General features: G+C 41.5%; 1 protein-coding gene across 1 annotated transcript in view; it reads left to right on the forward strand.

Moving 5' to 3' along the window:
- Positions 1–14,531, forward strand: part of LOC144259279 (solute carrier organic anion transporter family member 1C1-like) — a 37,793-nt gene extending 23,262 nt beyond the window's left edge. Inside the window, exons 10-14 of the mRNA XM_077807479.1 lie at positions 3,312–3,477; positions 6,010–6,191; positions 9,548–9,612; positions 11,226–11,343; positions 14,309–14,531. Of these exons, the coding sequence (XP_077663605.1) occupies positions 3,312–3,477; positions 6,010–6,191; positions 9,548–9,612; positions 11,226–11,343; positions 14,309–14,531 (754 nt within the window). The remainder of the gene's footprint in view (positions 1–3,311; positions 3,478–6,009; positions 6,192–9,547; positions 9,613–11,225; positions 11,344–14,308) is intronic.
- The last annotated feature ends 5,701 nt before the right edge of the window (positions 14,532–20,232 follow it).

Genomic DNA, 20,232 nt, shown 5'->3' on the forward strand with positions numbered 1-20,232 from the left:
GAGTTCATTTATTCTTTTACGTAGAAACTGTCCAGTTTGGCCAATGTACATGGCAGAGGGGCATTGCTGGCACATGATGGCATATATCACATTGGTAGATGTGCAGGTGAACGAGTCTCTGATAGTGTGGCTGATGTGATTAGGCCCTATGATGCTGTCCCCTGAATAGCTAAGTGGACACAGTTGGCAATGGTGAGTATTTGCTTCAGGTTGGGAGACACAGGTTGGGGGGCTTTGTGCAAATATTCACCAGCAACCACACACCACACAACAGAACCACTAACCCAGGAACCTATCCTTGCAACAAAGCCCATTGCCAACTGTGTCCACATATCTATTCAGGGGACACCATCATAGGGCCTAATCACATCAGCCAACCCCCCACCCCCAACTGTTCCTCAGACGTTCTTGTCAACTGCTGGAAATGGCCCACCTTGATTATTACTACAAAAGGTTTCCCCTCCCCGCCCCACACCCCCACCGGCTCTCCTGCTGGTAATAGCTCACCTTAAATGATCACTCTCGTTACAGTGTGTATCGTAACACCCATTGTTTCATGTTCTCTGTGTATATAAATCTCTCCACTGTATATTCCACTGAATGCATCCGATGAAGTGAGCTGTAGCTCACGAAAGCTTATGCTCAAATAAATTGGTTAGTCTCTAAGGTGCCACAAGTCCTCCTTTTCTTTTTGTGGATACAGACTAACACGGCTGCTACTCTGAAACCTTTTAGTAGTCAGAGGAGATGCTTCAGGATCTTTGGATGCTCAGTGTTAGAGATGTATTGAACTTGGAGGTGTCAATTTGCAAATGGCTCTGCAGACCTTGCTTCACTTTCAGCTCATGGGAATTTGCACACTCCAGATCAGATTCATCATTGCTTTGCACTTTGTATAGACATTTATCCCTGGGCATAGTGGATGGAAAGCACTATCATGGGCAGACATCAGTGGAGACATTGGAATTGGTAGCATTTTACACCCAATTTACAGAGGTGTAAATGTCTACCTAAGGTGCATGGCAGTGGAGATTCAAACTCCCAGAATTTTGTGTTGAGTTCACAGTCTAATTCAAACAGACATTCAAAAGGAAATAGAGTTGGGCAAATAACATAATTTTTGGTTCAGTGGCAGTTTCAAAAAGTTGGAAAAAATGCTTCAGGTCAGACTGAAAACCAACATTTTCATAACTTTCAGTGAATTGAAAGTTAAAAAAAAATTGGGTCGAATGAAATGGTTTGTTTTAATTTTATTTTTAAATGGCCAAAATCCAAGGAAACTTTGAAATGAAAAGTTGATTCAAGCTGAAGAATTAAAATGTTTCGTTTGAAAAATGTCGAAACAAAATGTTTTCTTTTTTTTTTTCAGAATTTTTTTGGTTTTTTCCCCAACAAACAATTCAGCTAAATAAACGTGAATTAGGAGAAAGTTTCACTGTCACTGAATATGCATTTTTCCCCTCCCCCTTTCCCCCAAAAACATTTTGTGTGAAAAATTTCACCCTGCTCTACCCACTAGGCTTTGCCTGGTTTCCAGTCCAGGTTTAATCAAAACTCAGTCCATTTTTCTTGAAGCATATTCACCTAAATGTTCCCAACCCTTTTGTCAAACCAGTCACCAATGTTCTCTGTAACCAGGCCAGCGTGACTTGGAGTTTAGTTACAAGAGAATCTCAGAGTTTTGTTCAGTGGAGACTACTGTGGCCAAGTTCAGTCCCTGGCAATCAGGCTGCCTGTTGAATTAGAGATGATGCTGGAGGATTAAAATGACTGATTTTGATTGCTCCCAAAATTGGGGGTACCCCAAAGATGAATAAGTAGGTCAAATAGCTTCTCCATACCCCAACAACTCACTACTGGGGGATTTCCCACATCATGAGACCTTTCTGCTGAAGTGAAAAAGAGACCTTGTGATTCACAGATTATTTCAGCCATCTCTTCACTCTGCAGCCACATTAATATTCTTAACTGTGAGATGAGCAATATCATAACTCAGGGGAAAACACAACTAAAATACTTTTGCATTCGAAAATTTCGGGGGGGGGGTGATTGTTTTTCCTTCAATGGCATGGTTTTAAATTGGGAACCCAGGCCAAGCTTTTCAAAAGCGATTTGTGGTTTTGGGTGCCTGAATCTTTGGGTGTCTGATGTCAGACACCTTAAAAGCATCTGATTTTCAGAGGACGGGTGCACAGCACTTTTGGAAAATGTGTTCATGCATCTCAAGTTGGACACCAAAACAAACCCAATCACTAGTCACGTATGAAAATCTTGGTTCTTGTCAGCAAGATCTTAAATTGGTCCCTCGATCTCACTTGCACCAGCATAAATCAGGAGTAACCCCACAGAGGTCAATGGTATTATTTTGGGGTGGAACCAATGTGAGATCTGAATAAGGCAACAGGAGTCCAGCTGACCAGTGTTGCAGGGTTGCTGCTGAGTAGAAGACTTCAGATGAGAGCAGTACTCATGAGTCAGTGCTTGTCTACACTTAACGCTACAGCAGCAACTGCAGCTGCCCTGCTGGAGAGCTTTAGAGTCGACACTCCATTTGCTGAATGGAGGGATTCACCCATTGGCGTAACTAGGTTGATGGAAGAATTCTTGCATTGACCTAGCTCTGTCTACATAGGGACTTAGGTCAGTTTAACGACACTGGTCAGAGGTGTGGATTTTTCACACACCCCCTCCAACCCCCCCCGACTGATGTAGTTAAACCCACCTAATTGTCTAGCGTAAACCAGGCCTCACACACATGTATCCAAGAGACCAAGGAGCAGCATTGCTGCTGCTACTCTGACCAAACAACTGGAGCTATAACAAGCATGTCAGGGTTTAGACCACTACTTCGCATTTGCAGGGGTAGCTGGACAATAGGGAGGGAGGATAGAGTTAGTCTGAAGGCGGCAGCAATTTCATGTGTGATTTTTTTTTCCCCTCTGGGCTGAATCTTCCACTAAATCTATTAGCAATCCCATTCTGTGTCTGTTCATGTCATCCTTGTCACTGATGATCCCACCAAAGATAGCTAGTCAGACATGGCTTGCAATTTGAAGCTACAATCCAGCAAAATTCTTAACGTTTTATGATAAAACCAAGAGAACCTTGGCTTAGATCAATTTAGCCAACATTGTACATGCAATTACTATCTATCAGTTCTTCATGCTCCACTGAATGCAGTTTGCCAATGGAGACCACTTTACTCCATCTCATTTCTCTGTGCTTGGTCATTCATGTGTTGTCTATGTTTATTTTTCTAATAAGGAATTGTTTTATTTGATCAGTTAAGATTCTACTTGTAATCTCTCCAGAGTAAAACAATCTTCCTTCCCAAAAAACAACTTAATTGCCAGCTGCAATTCTGACTGCAGCTGTGTATTAAATCAATGGGATCCTGTGTGTGGGGACAATGGAATCACTTATATGACCGCATGCTTTGCTGGGTGTAAATCATCGATTGGGACTGGAAAGAATATGGTAAGTAGGTCGATAGATATAAATTAAAAGAATGCAAATAATAATTATTTATATGGATGGATTTCTGTTGCTTATTTTATGCTTAAGCAACCATGTAGAGATACCCATTCTCTACCATTTTACCTCTGAACTAGTGAACGGAGAAAGCACAAAAGCATCCAGCTGGGAATTTCAAGGGAGCCTAAGGGCACTAAATGCCTCGCTCCACTTTCAGAGGAACCCAGGGGAGTCAGGCACCCAAATCCCATTGGAATTCAATAACCTAGACTCACTTTTAGATTTTCTTTGCTTTAAAGTTTTTTTTAAATTTAGAATTTGTTTTTTCTAAACAATGTTTTCTTACTCTGGAAAGTGACTGTAAAAATATATTTCTCAGCAAATCTGTTACTCAGATGTAGGTGGATAGAATGCTGAATACTTCAGTGACAAAAATAATTTTTTACTGCCTTTGTTCCTGTTAGCTCACAGGGGCAACACTGAGTAAGAGGATTCTATAGAATTTTGTGCATTATTAGCAGAATTATTAGCTATATTCTAATCAGTCATACTGGTGCAAATACATAAAAGACAATGAATTTGCTCCAATGTTTATAATGGTTTAATCTGGCTTGCAGAATCTTTATTACTGAGGACAATATGTGAGATAGAAAGATCCTAGTTTAGGGTCTGACATTCACTTGCACTTAGGGATTGTCCACATGAGGAAGTTAAGGTATGATTCTAGATCTATTCAATTAAATGGGGCACAAAAAGATATGTACATTCTCGGTTTTAGTTCAGTTTAGTTTACATTAATTAGGAAGCAATTTAAAATAAACCACACTAAGTAACATACAAAACTGAAATAAGAGTGTCTACACAAGTGTTTGTATCAGTTTAAAAGGAGTTTGAGACAAATATGCAACTTTCAAGTAAGAAGGCCCTTTTACATCACACTGGTACAGTTGGCATATGTTGCCTCAGGTAAATAATGACGTTTACATCTTGGAAAAATTGCATGTCTACATTAGCATTTACAAAGGAGCTTGCCAATGAAACCCAAGTTATCTATCAGTTAACTCAGATCACAGTAAGGTCACAAACCTGAGTCCTACCTTTTATGAGTATGGTCAACATAGTTGTAAAATAAGCAATGTAAGGTTAAATGCTTGAACTAAAATGTATGGCTAGGATTTTCAAAGTAGAGCAGGGAATTTAGCTCAGCATCACCATTGAAATTATATCCTTGTATTGTTCTGAAAATCTCAACTGGTAAATTGTTCTTGGAAGTAGTGAAAGTGAGAAGAAAACTTTGATAAACTCAACAGGGTTTCCATCACATCACCTAACAATGATCAAACATAAGGCAATACTTTCCAACATGGTAGCATCTAAATCCATATTCCTAGGCACCTAAATAAGAGTCCTGGGTTTCAGAGGTGTTGAGCACCCACAACTTCTACTGACTTCAATGGCCACCTACAATTGGGTGTCCACCCTGCTCAAGGTAGAGCAGGTTAAGTGAGGTCCATTAACCTGATAGGCTGCACCCAGGGAAGAACCAGGGATTGAAAAGTTAGTCTAGCTGAAAAGGAATAGATGGGGTGGTAAAAGCCAGAAGCTGGCAGCAGAAAGGGGCTACAAGGGAAATAATCTGTAGTCACTGCCTGGGAGATGGGAGTATGTTAAGTAATCTGCTGACACTCCCTGGGAGGAAGGAATTTGTATTGATAAACCCACTCAGGGGCCAGGCCAGAAGATAAGAGCAGAAAAGTAGGAAGGAGTCCAGGGGAAACAGCAACTGGATCTGGGTGTAAGCAGACCACGGTTGGTGGACATAGGGTCTCTGGACTGGAGCCTGGAGTATTGTGTGGGCCTGGGTTCCCCTACCAGCCACTGAGCAAAGTGGTTTAGACTGGGCAGTAGAGCCAAAGACTTCATGGGACAGTTGTTTAGGGGGGACTTTGATACCCAGGAAGGGGAAGGCTATCGTGACCTGGCTGGAGGGAGTACCCTGAGTCCCAAAAAGAGAGGGAAGGGCCATGGTGTGAGGAAAGGGGTGTCAAACCTGAAAAGAGCTAATCCCCTAAACAGCCAGGAGGAGGCTCCCTAGTGGTGAGTGAAACCTGTTACATCACCACACAGGCCACTTTTATTTAGGTCCCTAAATATAGATTTAGGTCCCCACATTTGAATATTTAGGCCCTTAGTAATCTATACTTATTTATGTACTTTAGATGGCCTCCAAATCTTATACATGAACCACCTTGAACTTGAATTTTAACCCATCTTTAAGCTAACCACAGAATTTCATACCCCAGTACAGTAATAGCATGGCTGCCTAAACTGGATTCACAGCTGGTTTGTGTCACTGGAGCAATGCAAAGCAGCAGACGCATACAGGGTAAGCTGGCCCAAAGTCTGCAAATCATTTAGGGGTCCGCTATTCCCATATGAAATACACGGTATTCTTAACGACCATCAAAAGTCTAGATGCTGGGAAATCTCTGAGTGCTCATGAAGTAAGTGAGTCATCTCATCTTTCTCTTTCAGGTGTTTCACAACTGCAGCTGTGTGCAAGTTGAAGGGCTTGAGAGTGGCAATTTCTCTGCAGTTCTGGGACAGTGCCAAAGAGAAAGCTGCACTAAAACATTTCCCTATTTTTTGGCACTACTGAGCACCTGTGCACTTATTTTAGCTTTAGGAGGCACTCCTACATACATGATTATGTTTAGGTAAAATACTTTACCTTAACCTTGACCATAAAGTTTTGGGCAAACAGAAACAAAGTATTAATGTACCATTCTGTCACTTCATTTCTGCTTTGAAGAATGAAATTCTAATCTCAGAGAGGCAGTGGGTGTTTCTGCACTTCCTACAAAACCCACCCCTGTGCAAAGGGCCAGCAAAAGGCCAAGCCATCATTTGTCTCACTTAAACGGAATTTGGGACTTATGTGATGGATTGGATCGGCCTTGTTCTGACGACCCTCTCCGCTTAATTATGGATGGGGGGGGGCGGGGAGAAGGAAAGGGGGATTATTCAGTAGTCAGAGCAATGGATTCCTTTTCTGACTCTGTGCATGACCTTAGTAAAGTCACTTAATTTCTCTGTACCCAAGTTAAGCCGTTTGTAAAATGGATATAATACCTACTTCACATAGAGTTTTCTGAGAAAGAACTCACCTTTATAAAGTGGTTTACATAAGGCAAAGTGCTTTGCATCTGAGATTAGAATCTCTGGTCTGTATTGCTCTTTTACAGTTATATTTGTGGTTTTCAGTATACTTGATTTACTTCAGTACACACACCCTGAAATATCAGATCTCCTGTTTTATCTAAAATTGGAACTAAATGAATAGTTCCAGCACCAATGAAAATTGACTGGTATAAAAAACAAAACAAAAAACTCAATTACCACTGCCCTTTAAACATAAAAGTAAAACTAAAACTGTTTGCCTTACTTACCAAAGTCTGTTTCTGTTCATTCATAAACATAGATTATAATCTTAAATTATCGGTGCACAGCACCACTTATTGCTGCTTCATTTGTATTGATTTTCAATGCAGCAGTTCTCACTACCTGTGTGGATTAGAATCTGTTACAGCTAAACTGCTGTAATTATGATGTATTCCACTGGCTCCCCATTCGTTTTAGGAACCAGTTTGAAACTGCCTTCTGTTCTCTGTTGACTTGCTTTAATTCACCTGATGGATTGGTTATGATGTCACTGCCTAGAAAGGTATGTTTTTACACTGAGATAGCTAATTCAAACTAATTATCTCGCTGTTAAATCCTAGTGGAGCTGAGGCACAGGTAGGTTTTCCCTTGATGTAGCTGTGATAGTTCACGGCAACTGCAGCTGTATTCCCTCAGCATGGTCCAACCAGGGTACTCATTCTAGGCTTCCAGCTCCTCAACTGTCACCTATCTTGGGCAGAAACCCATGTCTCTCTCCTGTCTGACTGGAATTCTTCGAGACTGCACAGTTCCCTTCCTAAACTGAGTTTCTCAGCAAGCCAGACTGCCTAAACAGGCTGGCATTTGTTTTTTGCTTTCTCCTCAGAGGTTATCAACAGTTGTAATTGCCTACAGTTATCAGTTGCCACACAGCTCTTTCTAAGAGAGCACATTTATTCTTAAGGTGAAAGCATTACGGAGAAAACATATTTAAAACAATAAAAAAAACCCTACATGCTAATCACCTTACTAGAGATCACCCCCAACTCCAACAAGGGCTCTGGTAGATGGTCAGTTCTTCAAATCCCACGAAGGCATTTTTGTGTGGTTACAAGTTAATAACAGCTTTTGCTCACCACCTTGAATAGTGCTGCCTTCCTTTTATACTTCTTGAGCCTTTGATCTTGTCCTCAAATAACACGTGATCAGCAGACAATGGTTCTCTCCTTGAGGCATAGCTTCAAAAGGTTGTGTCCGGAGTTGAGAATTTGCATTCAGTTCCCACCAGGGATTTCCTAGGAAATGCTCTTAACTTTGTTTATCCCAAAAGTTTCTTCTTGTCTGCCACATTGTTTAAACTAGTTCTTTGAAGCTCATAACTGTTTCCAACTTTTACACTGGCCACATCTTCCCCATTAGAGAAGTTACATAAAATCCCACCATAACACATAAACTTTGCATTTAATACAAGGGACTCCAAAGAAACTTAAGCCTAATGCAAGAAGATTTTTCAAGGATGTTACAGGAAATTTGCCCTATCTATCACACTAGCTAACTGAGGTCAGCCCTCCCCCACTTGTGATTTACTGTGACTAGCTACATTGAGTTAGTTATTTCACTGTTAAAATACATCTTTTATGGAAATGTTCCTGTGAAGAGTGTTGCATGTACAAGCTAGGGTAAAAAGTTATTGGCAGGACAGCAGGACCCAGTCATTTGCATGCTACACAGTCATTAATTTACTCTTGCCTAGTAGCAAGAGGAAGGCAAAAGGCAGCAGTATGTAATCAAGAGCCTCATTTGCATGTTGAAGATCACATTGAAGCCCATGTCTCCTCACACGCATCCAGGCCTTTCACCATCTGAGAGTAAAGGATCTGGCCCTTAAAGGGTGTGAGATTTAATACTTTTGAGTGCAGAAGACTTGATACTTAAACTTACTTGGGCCTAACTCCCAGTTACACTAAAGCCATCTTACACTGCTTGGGTAAACACCACCATAAGGCAACTGCACCAATATAGTTAAAGTGGTACATCCTTCCCCTTCCAGTATGGATGCTTTCCATACAGGAAAAGGAATAAGCAATATTGGTGTAAGGCACCTTCATACCTGTATAACTGTGTCTGCACCAAGGGGTGCAACTTTATTGGTAAAAATAATCACATAACCCTAACTGACATGTGTAACACTACAAAAACTGTGGGCAGACCAGGCCTTAGTGGAAATGAGAATTGGTCCCATTTATTTCTACAGTTGTGCTGGCATGCAACACCGTTGTACTCATGGCTCCATGCCCGGTTAGAATTAAAGGCTCTGTGTCTATTCCCTTCCCTACTTCTTCCAATTTGTATCAACCCACAATCTTGCCACTTTCAGCTGTGATGTTCACCACAATTACAGTCATCTCAAATGGCCTTTCTGTGTCTGCCTCAGCAACTTTCCAGCCCCTTTCAAATGTCATCTGAAATGCTCTCTCCATGCCCTTGCTATGCCTCCGGCCCTGAGACAGTAACACCTTTACGTTTGTGTGTTAACTTTAACTGCATTGAGGAGGACTCAGGGCTAAGTGTCTGGCCGGATCAGGTCCTTAATAGTATTATGATAGAATGTTTACTTTTCTTTCCTCATATGATGTCTTCACATATATTTTTACACCATGCACCTGATTGTCTGAAAGCCTGCTCCTACGCCTATGTAGATCAATGAGTGCAGAAGCAGCATCTTAAATGAAACCTTTGAGGAGCGTTTTCCATTATGGCTTGTATGAAATTTGCTATGTAAAATAAAGTTGTGTGGCACTTGTTACAATGGAGCATATATGGACATGCTCAGTGTAGAGGTTGGCAAAACTGTATTATCTTAAGTTCTCTTCCCATGAATATAAAATTAATGTGATCGCCTACCTTTTAGATCTGTTTCACCAGACTTGAAATCATTTGCGGTTGGCATTGACGCTTTGTGTGGAAGGATACTAGGTAAAATTTTTGTCTTTTTCCTATTCTTCTTTATTCCTCTTAGGATTTAAATAGAACACAATAGAGATGGACCTGAGATGACTTGGTGTAATGTCCTTGTTCTGTGTCAGAACCAAAAAAACCAAACAAACCCCCAAATCCTTCCAAAAATTTGATTTTGTGAAATTTGTAGAGTGTATTGAATATGTTCCACCACAATATGCTTCATAGGTATGTCCTAGCACATGAATATGTAATATATTTGTCTAGTTAAACAATCTATGTAATGAAAGAGTCAGGGAAAAGGAGGGGATTGAACTGCAGAGGTTTTTTGTTTTATTCACGTAGGCAGGCACCTGAGGATTATGATTTGGTGTTTCAGACTTTAAAATGGGATAAGATTACCCAGCTCCTTTAGGGCTGCATCTCCAAGTACTCTCTCTCCTACAACCACCATTGGGCACGTCCCCACAGCTTCCACATGCTCCGTCGCCCTCCTCCCCACCCTTACTGTCACAAAGATCTCCCTCTGCTCCCATCCCTGCCTTATCTGACCGTTGCAGGAACCCATTTCCCAATGAGCTCTCACTGGGCCATTTTCATATTTTTGTAAAAGAATTTTTCCTAACAAAGCTGAACACTGATCATTGTAAATTGTGATTGATTTTTGTTTTGAAAATGGAAGTGTTTGGCAGTCGATCAAGAAATGGTTTAGACCCCAGTTCAGCAAAGCACATGCGTTAAGTGCCTGAAGTCAATGGATATGTCTACACTGCAAAAAAACTCCCACAATGCCGAGTCTCAGAATGGAGGTCAATTGGGGCTTGGCCTGCAGGGCTAAAGATTGCAGTGTAGACATTCCCACTTGGGCTGGAGCCTGAGCTCTGAAACCTGATAAGACGAAGGTCTAGGAACCTGGGCTCTAGCCCAAGCCGGAACGTCTACACTACTGTTTTTAGCCTCTCAGCCCCAAACCCATGCACCAAGTCGATTGGTATGGGCTCTGAGACACAGTACCATGGGTTTTTCTTGTGTAGGCATACCCAGTGAGACTTAAGCACATCCTTAAAGTTAAGTACATACTTAAGTGTTTTGCTCAGCTGAGCTCTAGCACTGATCTATTTTAATTACACAGCTTTAATGGATATAGTGATGTACATGGGATTAGAATCTGTGATGAATTGTGACACACAAATCAAAACCAGGAACAGACTGATGCTCAAGAAAATGTGAAGAAGAGGACATTTAAACTTTTTTTGAGAGAGAGGCAAAAAACTGAAAAAGTGGAATCACAGGAATCATTAATTTTCTTTTTCTTATGTGGGAGTAATAATAATGCTTGTCCAGTCTACAGAAGACTCCATCCAAAGAATTTAAACCACTTTACATGCATTAATTAAGTTGACAACAAGGCTGGGAAGTAGGAAATTACCATTTTACAGCTGAGCAAACATGGAGGCTGATCAACTTGCCTAAAGTCATGAGGCTAGCAGAGGTGGGAGCAGAATCCAGGAGTCCTGAGTTCACATGCTCCTGTTCTAACCATTTGTTAAGGGGCTCCTTCCTCCACTATAAACTAAGCGCTGTTATTGTTATAATGTTACGCTCATTCTATTAATTTATTTTCTTTGCAGGTGGACTTCCAGCGCCTATTTATTTTGGAGCTTTGATAGATCAGACCTGCTTGAAATGGGGAACAAAGAGGTGTGGAGGATCAGGGTCTTGCAGAGTGTATGACACGAAAGCATTCAGGTGAGATGAAATTAAGAATAAAGGCTAAAAACAACAGGGAAAAGAATTTGGCTTACCAAGCAGCGTTGACTGTAGGGTATTCAGAATAGCTCCTGTCTCCTGTTCTTCATTCAGCTGCAGCTTCAGAGTTTAAATGAAGTTTTCTACTAGTTATACTAAATTTTCTGTTGATTTGTTTTTTGGGGGAGGGGGATGGACAACTGGGTTTTTGATTAAACAAAACTGTTCATGAAAATAATTTGTACCATCTTTGAAAATTTTCAAATTTGTGTCAGAAAACAAACCATTCTAAAATAAAAGTTTTCAGCCCTAAACTGTATGTTGGGCTATTCCTATCAGTTTTCAGCCAAATATATTTTGGGTTTTTGGCTGAAAACCTCAACTTCTAGGTTCTGAATTTTACTTTTTTGATGAAAAGTCAAAATTTTCTTCAGAAAAAAAACATTTTTCAACTAGCACTAAGTCTCAGGGGCAAAAAAGAAAATCACAAAATTGATCAGACAATCTCAAAGCATATAAACTTAATCAAAGCTAGGCCTGGGGAACAATGTTCTTTTGATTAGTTCTAACATATGAAATTGCAGAAGGTCTCTTCTTTATGCCTAAAGGTCTTGTTACCAAAGGTTGCATTTTTAATGGTTGTTAATTTAATCCTTAGAACACTCAGGAACACTAATATTACGGCAATGGGAAATTGAGTTCAGTGGAGTGCTTTGTGTGTTAGGGGTTGGCAAAATGAGTGTCTACAATTTACTTTAGGGTTTTCTCTACCACTCAACTGTGCCTTGGACTGGTTAAACGGCTAACACTTTTCTAAGGTGACTGCTTCTATACAAGCAGAAAGAAAAGGAGGACTTGTGGCACTTTAGAGACTAACAAAGGTGCCACAAGTCCTCCTTTTCTTTTTGCGGATACAGACCAACACGGCTGCTACTCTGAAACCTGTCATTATACAAGTAGAGTAAATGCTCCCTGGATAAACTGTTCTTTTCTAACTTGGCTCTTTAGTGTGGCTGTGACGTGCTTTGGCTCAGATATAGAAAACAGGACTGAAGAACAAAGCGGGTGTTTTCAAGTTGATTCTCTCCTGTGCCAAAAATCCACTCAGTCCAGGAGAAAGGGGGGCATCACAGTGCTGCCTCAAGTCCCCATGCCAGGCAGCTCTAAGTTGTGCCACTGATGGACCCTATGTCAATAGAGGATAGGCCTAGCAGAACTAAGATGTGTGATGAATGTATGATCCATTAACCACCCCGCATCAGTAGAAGATTGGCATTGCAGATAGAGCTCTGCTCTGTTACACCCTCTCCTGACCCTGACATACTCCCCAAGCTGGTTGGAGGGTGCCAAATGCAGCACCTTCACCCCCAGCATGGAGCCCTTTCTCTGATGGAAATTATCAAACAGTTTATGGCCTCTTGGCACAACCGGAACTGTGCAGAGGAGGAGTCCTAACATATCCCAGACCCTAGCTCTTAGGGTTGTGTTTGTGATTTAGCAGGATTCAGAGAGTCTAAGCAGCTTTTCATAAATGCATATTTTACATCTTACACTCAAATTCCATTCAGGCCTGGTAAGTATTGACATTTTAGGGATCACCGAGACCGGTAAGGAGTTCTGTCACCACCTGCCCTGTAACCTTGGGTGCCTTAATGCTCTGCTGCTATAGCTCAGAGCCCTGACACCAGGGTAGTAACCAGACCACAAGAATAAGGTCTCACCCTGGCTTCCACCTGCCTAGTTATTCCTTGCAGGGTGACCCCAACAGCCCTTCTGGTCCCAAGTCTTCCCAAATCTGTCTCCCCAAGTTCTTAACTACCAGACACTTGGATTTTTCCCCCTCTGGTCATCACCCCCAAATATGTGAAACCAGACCACCACACCCTCCCCCAGATACCAGCTTCCTTTAGCCTCCACACAGTTTGCTCAACAGAGACATAGTTCAGGTAAAAATAAACAAAAGATTTCTTTAATAGAAAAACCACAGATTCAAAGATGAAATAGTAAGGGAAAGCAATCCCATACAAGTTACACAGAAAATAAACATAATGGTGCAACCTCAGGCTTTACACTTACATATTAGATAAATTCCCTTTTCCAATACAAGATACCTATTGTCTTTGAACAATTTCCCAGCATTACCCCCCCCCCCAACAATAGAGGGGATCTAGCTTTTCATGGATAGCTTCTCTCCCACTGGCTGTCGGTCAATTTCTGGATGCTTTTCACTTCAAATCCCTTTCATTTTAAAAGGTCTGCATTTTCTTTTCCTTCAGTCACTATAGATATTCAAAATGGGAAAATCACCAGTTGTCTCAATATCTTTTCATTAAGTTTAATGGTCCGTCATTGTCTTTTCCTGAGTCGTACAATAGAGTGTTATTTGACTCTGATTTGGTGTAAACAAGTGGTTTGGGAATGGGAGGTATCTATTAGCTCAGATCTACACTGCCGACCTATACCAGTAGAACTATATCACTCAGCGACCTAGTTATACCGACCTAACCCCCTGTGTAGATAGCCCTATGTCGTCAGGAGAGCTTCTGTCAACATAGCTGCTGCCTTTCAGGGAGGTGGATTAACTACCCCGACAGGAGAAGAGTCTACACTTAAGCGCTAGAGCGGAGCAGGTGCAGCTACACCAATGCAGCATTTTCAGTGTAGACCTGTCCTGCTGTGAGGTGGAGCCAAAGTTTGTGAGCCCAGTTCTCTAAATACACAGATTACATAAACTCATAACCATAGTCTGCATACATATGTCAGAATGATTAGAACATTACAAGCTTTTATAAAAATCCTTCCTTGACATATTTTTATGCACAATAACATGGTATACAATCAGTAGCTTCAATTGCTTATTCTTTGGGCTTTAAACCCGCCGTTCTCTCTTTAGGGGGGTGTTTGGACCCTGACTGTATCTCAAGTATCAATGATACAAACATTCATGTTTTCATTTTTTTTCTAGAAATGTCTATCTTGGACTCATTGCAGGACTGAGGGCAGGATGTTGTTTCTTATATATAATTCTCTTCATTTTAATAATAAAACGATTCAGACCAGAGAGCAATGAGCTGATAGATTTGAAAAGTACAGAAGTACCATCCAGGAAGGGATCAACTACTGTCAGTAAAAATGAAAATTTTCCTTGTGCCAAAGCTTTGGAGGCAAATGAAGAAACATGTATGTGAAAAGGACACAGGCATTTTCTAACTCTGAATGCTCAAGTGGAGGTTTTACAAGTAGAGCATAGGTACAAATACTGAAGTCTACAGCTTTTTGGAATTGCGATGGAAATTTTTCAAGTTTTAACCCCTCACCTCCCCCCAAAAAAGCAGAAAAAATGATAATTTTGTTTTTTAAACAATTGTAAGGCTTGTTGAAATGTTTCCAATTTCAAAATTTTAATTAAAAAACAGGTGGGAAATTTACAATAAAAAAATTCACAACAACTCTTGCCTGTTTTTGAACCTGATCTATATAAATTCTAGTCTTGCAATCCTTATTAAATCAAATAATCCTTATATAGTCAATTGTTCTTCCTGAGTTCAATGGGCACATTCATATGAATGAGGATTACTAACATGAATAAAGATTGTAGGGTTAGTCCCTTAGTTGTCATTCAGGCAAAAACCACCTGGACCTCAAACACTTCATGACAACTTCAGGATTTGGCTCAAACATTAACCAGTCAAAATAGACTGCAGAAGAGAGACTATACTGTATTAGTTTTAAAGTACCTTTCAGTATTGAATCAAACCTTTTCTCGTCATTAGTGTAATTATGCTGATCCTATGCAATGAGGTGGCAGACACTGGAGCTACATTTCTTTGATTTTTTAAAATTTTTTTTTAGAACTTTATCAATGTAAGTTTGTAATAATTGAAAGACTGCAGTATATATATTCGTCATCCCCCAATAAAGTGCCAAAAAGGGCCATTAAATAAAGTGCTAAAAGCCCTCAAATAGAGCTTCGATGACATGCCAGAGAAGAGAGAGCCTTAATAACAAACGCACCTATCATTTATTACTAAAATATCTCTTTAAATAAAGCCTCACTACGTGAAGTGTGATGTCCCCCTGACAAAGACTGCTCTGTGACTTTTCAAAGAGAATGAATATTACTAATAAGAACAATTGGGGTAATTTGTCACCGCTGTTGCAGCATGTTGTGTCATATGCTTAGGGATTGTCTACACTTCAGAGCCTTTGCTGATAGAGCCCCCTAACGGAGATGCAGTGTAGGCTGACAGGAGTTCTTCTACTGGCATAGCTATACAACCTCCCCGAACAACATTAGCTAAGCCAGAGGAAGCATTCTTCTGTTTGAGTACTCACGTCTACATCAGGTGTCTTCTTAGCCACCATAGCTATGCTGGCAAAACTTTGTACTGTAGACTAAGTCTCGCTCTATTCTAGGGTTAAATCCTATGCTCTCCAGGCTCTATGTCCAGCCTGAGGAGCCGTGAGAACCATGCATGACTGGATTGGAATAATCTCTTCCATACCTTGGGCTATAGTTTATAGAAAATGGAAGGAAGCTCAACACGTCTAAAAATGAACTCTCTCTGTTTCCCCGACATGGGAGAAATAACAGGTGGCTCCCCATACTCAAAGAGCCTTTAGTCCTGTGCTTCCACCAACACCCCCACCAGTCTGGCTGTAAACAAAAGCACAGGAAGCACCCATGACATGGCACATGTGCAGGTCACTGGTGTGAGAGCTCCTCAAATGCTGGTCCTGGACAGAAGAATTGCCCCAGTTTTGCTGCTCACAGAATTAAACCAACGTGTTCATACTTTGGGGTACTTTTATAAAGGGTTGTTTGACTTCAGGCTACAATCAGATAGAAGAAAACAGGCTGTTTTGTGTGTTGGAATATAAACTACATCAGCACTAAGTATGTCAGCATTAGAGATGGGCCTGAATCAAAATCCCAGATTCAAACATCCTTGAACTTTCAGGGATTCAAAATCATTCTTCTCAGGCTTACATTGGTGCTATTGCATTGACTTCTCTCGAGTTACCCCTGATTTACACCCTGCAAATGAGAGGCATCTCAGGCCCTGTTACATGAATCTGAACATAGTGGCTTGAACTGAGTTTGGTTTACATGCAATTCATTTTACTTTTTGGGGTGATAAATTAAAATATGTTGATTCCTGCTGATCAATGAATGTATGCGGCACGATGTTTTGTTTATATATTAATAAAGTATTTTTAACAAAACAAGAGCACTGTTTGCACACTCTTATTTTACCTTTCACAGTAGGTTCTGTTTTGCTGAAGATAAAGCACTATGTCAGGAGAGGAGTGGGGTTTGGGTCAGACGTGGAGCTCCAAGACCAAATCTGAACATTTCGATATTTACATGTTCTGATTGCCTTGTGCTATGTCTGCCAGGAAGTTTTAAAAACAAATGCAGCTCCTAAGACAATGATCCAAAAATAGTTCCCACAATAATGGATGTTTGACCCACTCTGGTAGAACTCCCCCTACAAAGCCAAATAAAAATCGTTAACAGTTACACTTCATAATGTAAAACATGGTTTCCTTCTCTAATTCTTAATAGCATGAATCTGTTCACATTACACATATTCTGCTTGTTTTCAGGTGTCACAAAGTTCACCTGGATAGTGCAATCCTAAGCCACTCTTGTTGCTCTCTTCCATTTTCTGTCTGCTTTTATTACCCCTTTCATGTCCTGACTGTACAGGAGGATGTGGATTGCGCACCATTCTGATGTTTTTTCCTACACTGATTTAAATCAAGTGTAATTCCACTGAAGTTACCTCAGTGTAAATTAGATTAGACTCAGACCAACTCTCTCGAAACTTGATCTTCCAAAGTGGTGGCAGGTCTGGCCCTGATCCAGCAAAAGCACTTAAGCATGTTCACCACTTTAAAGCACATGCATATAGTAGTGCAGTCACAGGTAGACAGAGTTTACCCATTACTCCTTTGGAGAATATGGGGTTTAGTTGAAATGTTTACTCACTTTTGGTTTTTTAAACACCACTCCACCATCGCATAAACAGTCCCGTCGAGTACGGTGGGATGACTCATGCCCTGACAGTGAAGCACACACCTAAGTGCTTTGATGGATGGTGGCCAGAGTGCTCAACACCACACATGATCACACCTTGATTAGTACAAGGTGGATGTCTAGGTTCCTTCCCCACTCTGAACTCTAGGGTACAGATGTGGGGACCTGCATGAAAGACCCCCTAAGCTTACTTTTACCAGCTTAGGTTAAAACTTCCCCAAGGTACAAATTAATTTTATCCTTTATCCTTGGAATAACCACTGCCACCACCAAACTCTAACTGGGTTTACTGGGAAACATAGTTTGGACACGTCTTTTCCCCCAAAATCCTTCCAACACTTGCACCCCACTTCCTAGGGAAGGTTTGGTAAAAATCCTCACCAATTTGCATAGGTGACCACAGACCCAAACCCTTGGATCTGAGAACAATGAAAAAAACATTCAGTTCTTGAAAAGAAACATTTTAATAGAAGAAACAGTAAAAAGAATCACCTCTGTAAAATCAGGATGGTAAATACCTTACAGGGTAATTAGATTCAAAACATAGAGAATCCCTCTAGGCAAAACCTTAAGTTACAGAAAAGACACACAGTCAGGAATATTCATTCTATTCAGCACAGCTTATTTTCTCAGCCATTTAAAGAAATCATAATCTAACGCATATCTAACGGTAGATTACTTATTAAGTTCTAAGACTCCATTCCTGTTCAGCAAAAGCATCACACAGACAGACATAGACCCTTTGTTTTTCTCCTTCCTCCCAGCTTTTGAAAGTATCTTGTCTCCTCATTGGTCATTTTGGTCAGGTGCCAGTGGGGTTATCCTAGCTTCTTAACGCTTTGCAGGTGAAAGGGTTTTTCCTCTGGCCAGGAGGGATTTTAAGGTGTTTACCCTTCCCTTTATATTTATAACAGTGGACTTATGCTTGTTTTCTAAAGATAGGTTTCTTTCTCCTCATCAGAGGAATCTCCAAAACAGTCATTGTTCTTTTAGGTAACATAGATATTTGTAGCTCCTCCTTTCTGTCCCCCATTTTCTGTGGGACTGCAATCTCCTGTGTGATATTTCTTCACCATCATAAAAACAGGCAAGCTAAGAAATAGAAAGGTGCCCCTATCCTTGCAGCTAGGCCTCTATAGGTGTACCTGGGAACAGAGGTCAGAAACAAAAGACTGTCCACAGCTCTTTCTTTACAGCACAGATGCTTTGCTGGTGTAAATCAGAGTAGTCCCATTGAAGTCAATGAAGTTATGCGGCTTTGCAGCAACTGAGGAGCTAGCTGAACTGTGGTGTTCTTATCAGACACAGTAGAACTTAGGACCTGAATCTTGCATTTGGCAGAACTATGCTCTGCACAGGAAGTGTGTAGTGGGGTGGCTGCCCCACTCCTGGGGAACAGGGGTTTTTTGAAGCAGCCAAGCTAGGCTGATTGGAGAAGCAGCCACAGCTGGGGACATGCCAGTCAGGGCCCAGCTGGCCCTGATAAAAGGGCTGTGGGGGCAGGAGACAAAGGAGTGTCTCTCTAGCTTTGGGGAGAGATGGACCTTGCTGCCTGAAGGAGCAAAGGGTACCATGGACAGAGCAGTGCTGGGGAAGGGGCAGGCTGAGCTGGGCAGCTTAGGCCTGGTGACCTCCCAGGCTGCAGCCTGACAGGAAGGCCTAGAGAGGTACTGGGTTGCAGGGAAAGGCAACAGGTCCAAACCCCCCCTTGCCAATGATGAGTGGCCATTACACTGCAGTCTGCCCCAGTGAACAGGGGCTAGATGATGTCTGGCAGTATCCACTGAGGCAAGGTGGGCTTAGAGGGTTCCCCTGGGAGGGTTGGGGGTTCCCCTGGGAGGGGAGACCCAGAGAGTGGGGGGTACTACTGGGGCAGAACCCCAGGGTAAGGGGCACCGGGAGGGACATGGGGGCCTGAGGCAGGCGAGACACCAGGCAGCATAGGGTGCTCCGAAGCTGGTGAAGAGCTAATTCCCAAGACAACCAGCAGGAGGCATCTTGCTGGTGAGTCTTCACCTCACTACAAGATGAGAGATGGAACAGGTGGAAATGTGGCTTTACACTAATTTGGTGCCCAGTGTGTATTAGGAGACCCAGAAGGCTCCTCTAACTTAAGCCCAGATACTCATGGTTCCCACGTGGCTCTTCTGGCAGCTGAGAATTGCCAACATGGAGACAGGTTTCAGAGTAGCAGCCATGTTAGTCTGTATCCGCAAAAAAACCAGGAGTACTTGTGGCACCTTAGAGACTAACAAATTTTATTAGAGCATAAGCTTTTGTGGGCTACAGCCCACTTCATTCAATTCAATGCATCCGATGAAGTGGGCTGTAGCCCACAAAAGCTTATGCTCTAATAAATTTGTTGGTCTCTAAGATACAACATGGAGACATGCTCCAGCAATGCCCCGTTTACCTGTCCATGCTTCCTATGCAGAGGGCCAGTAGTTGAGTGGCCAGGTCTATGCCAGAGCGTGAGTCCATAACATCGCCCTTAATTGTTATTATCGAGGCCCCTCTGAAAATAACCGTGGAGGAGAGCAACTTACTCCAATAGATAATGCAGCCTTCACTTTAGCATTTCTTGACTTTTAAATGTGTAAGAAAAGCAGCTGTAATGACCTATGACTATTAATACATATCTTCATGTGCAATTTTCAAGATGTTTACAAAAAAGAGAAAAAACCCACACATTAGAATCATATATCCTACAAGCTCCTCGACCCCCACAGATTTTACTTCCCTATTTTAAGCAAGTTCTGTTTACCAAAGCACCAAAATAAACGGGGGCTGGTATTCCAGCTGTAGTGAAACAAGCAACAAATGCATCAAGATGTCAAATTAAATTT

This window comes from Eretmochelys imbricata, chromosome 1 (genome assembly GCF_965152235.1).
Source record: "Eretmochelys imbricata isolate rEreImb1 chromosome 1, rEreImb1.hap1, whole genome shotgun sequence".
Lineage (NCBI taxonomy): Eukaryota > Metazoa > Chordata > Testudines > Cheloniidae > Eretmochelys > Eretmochelys imbricata.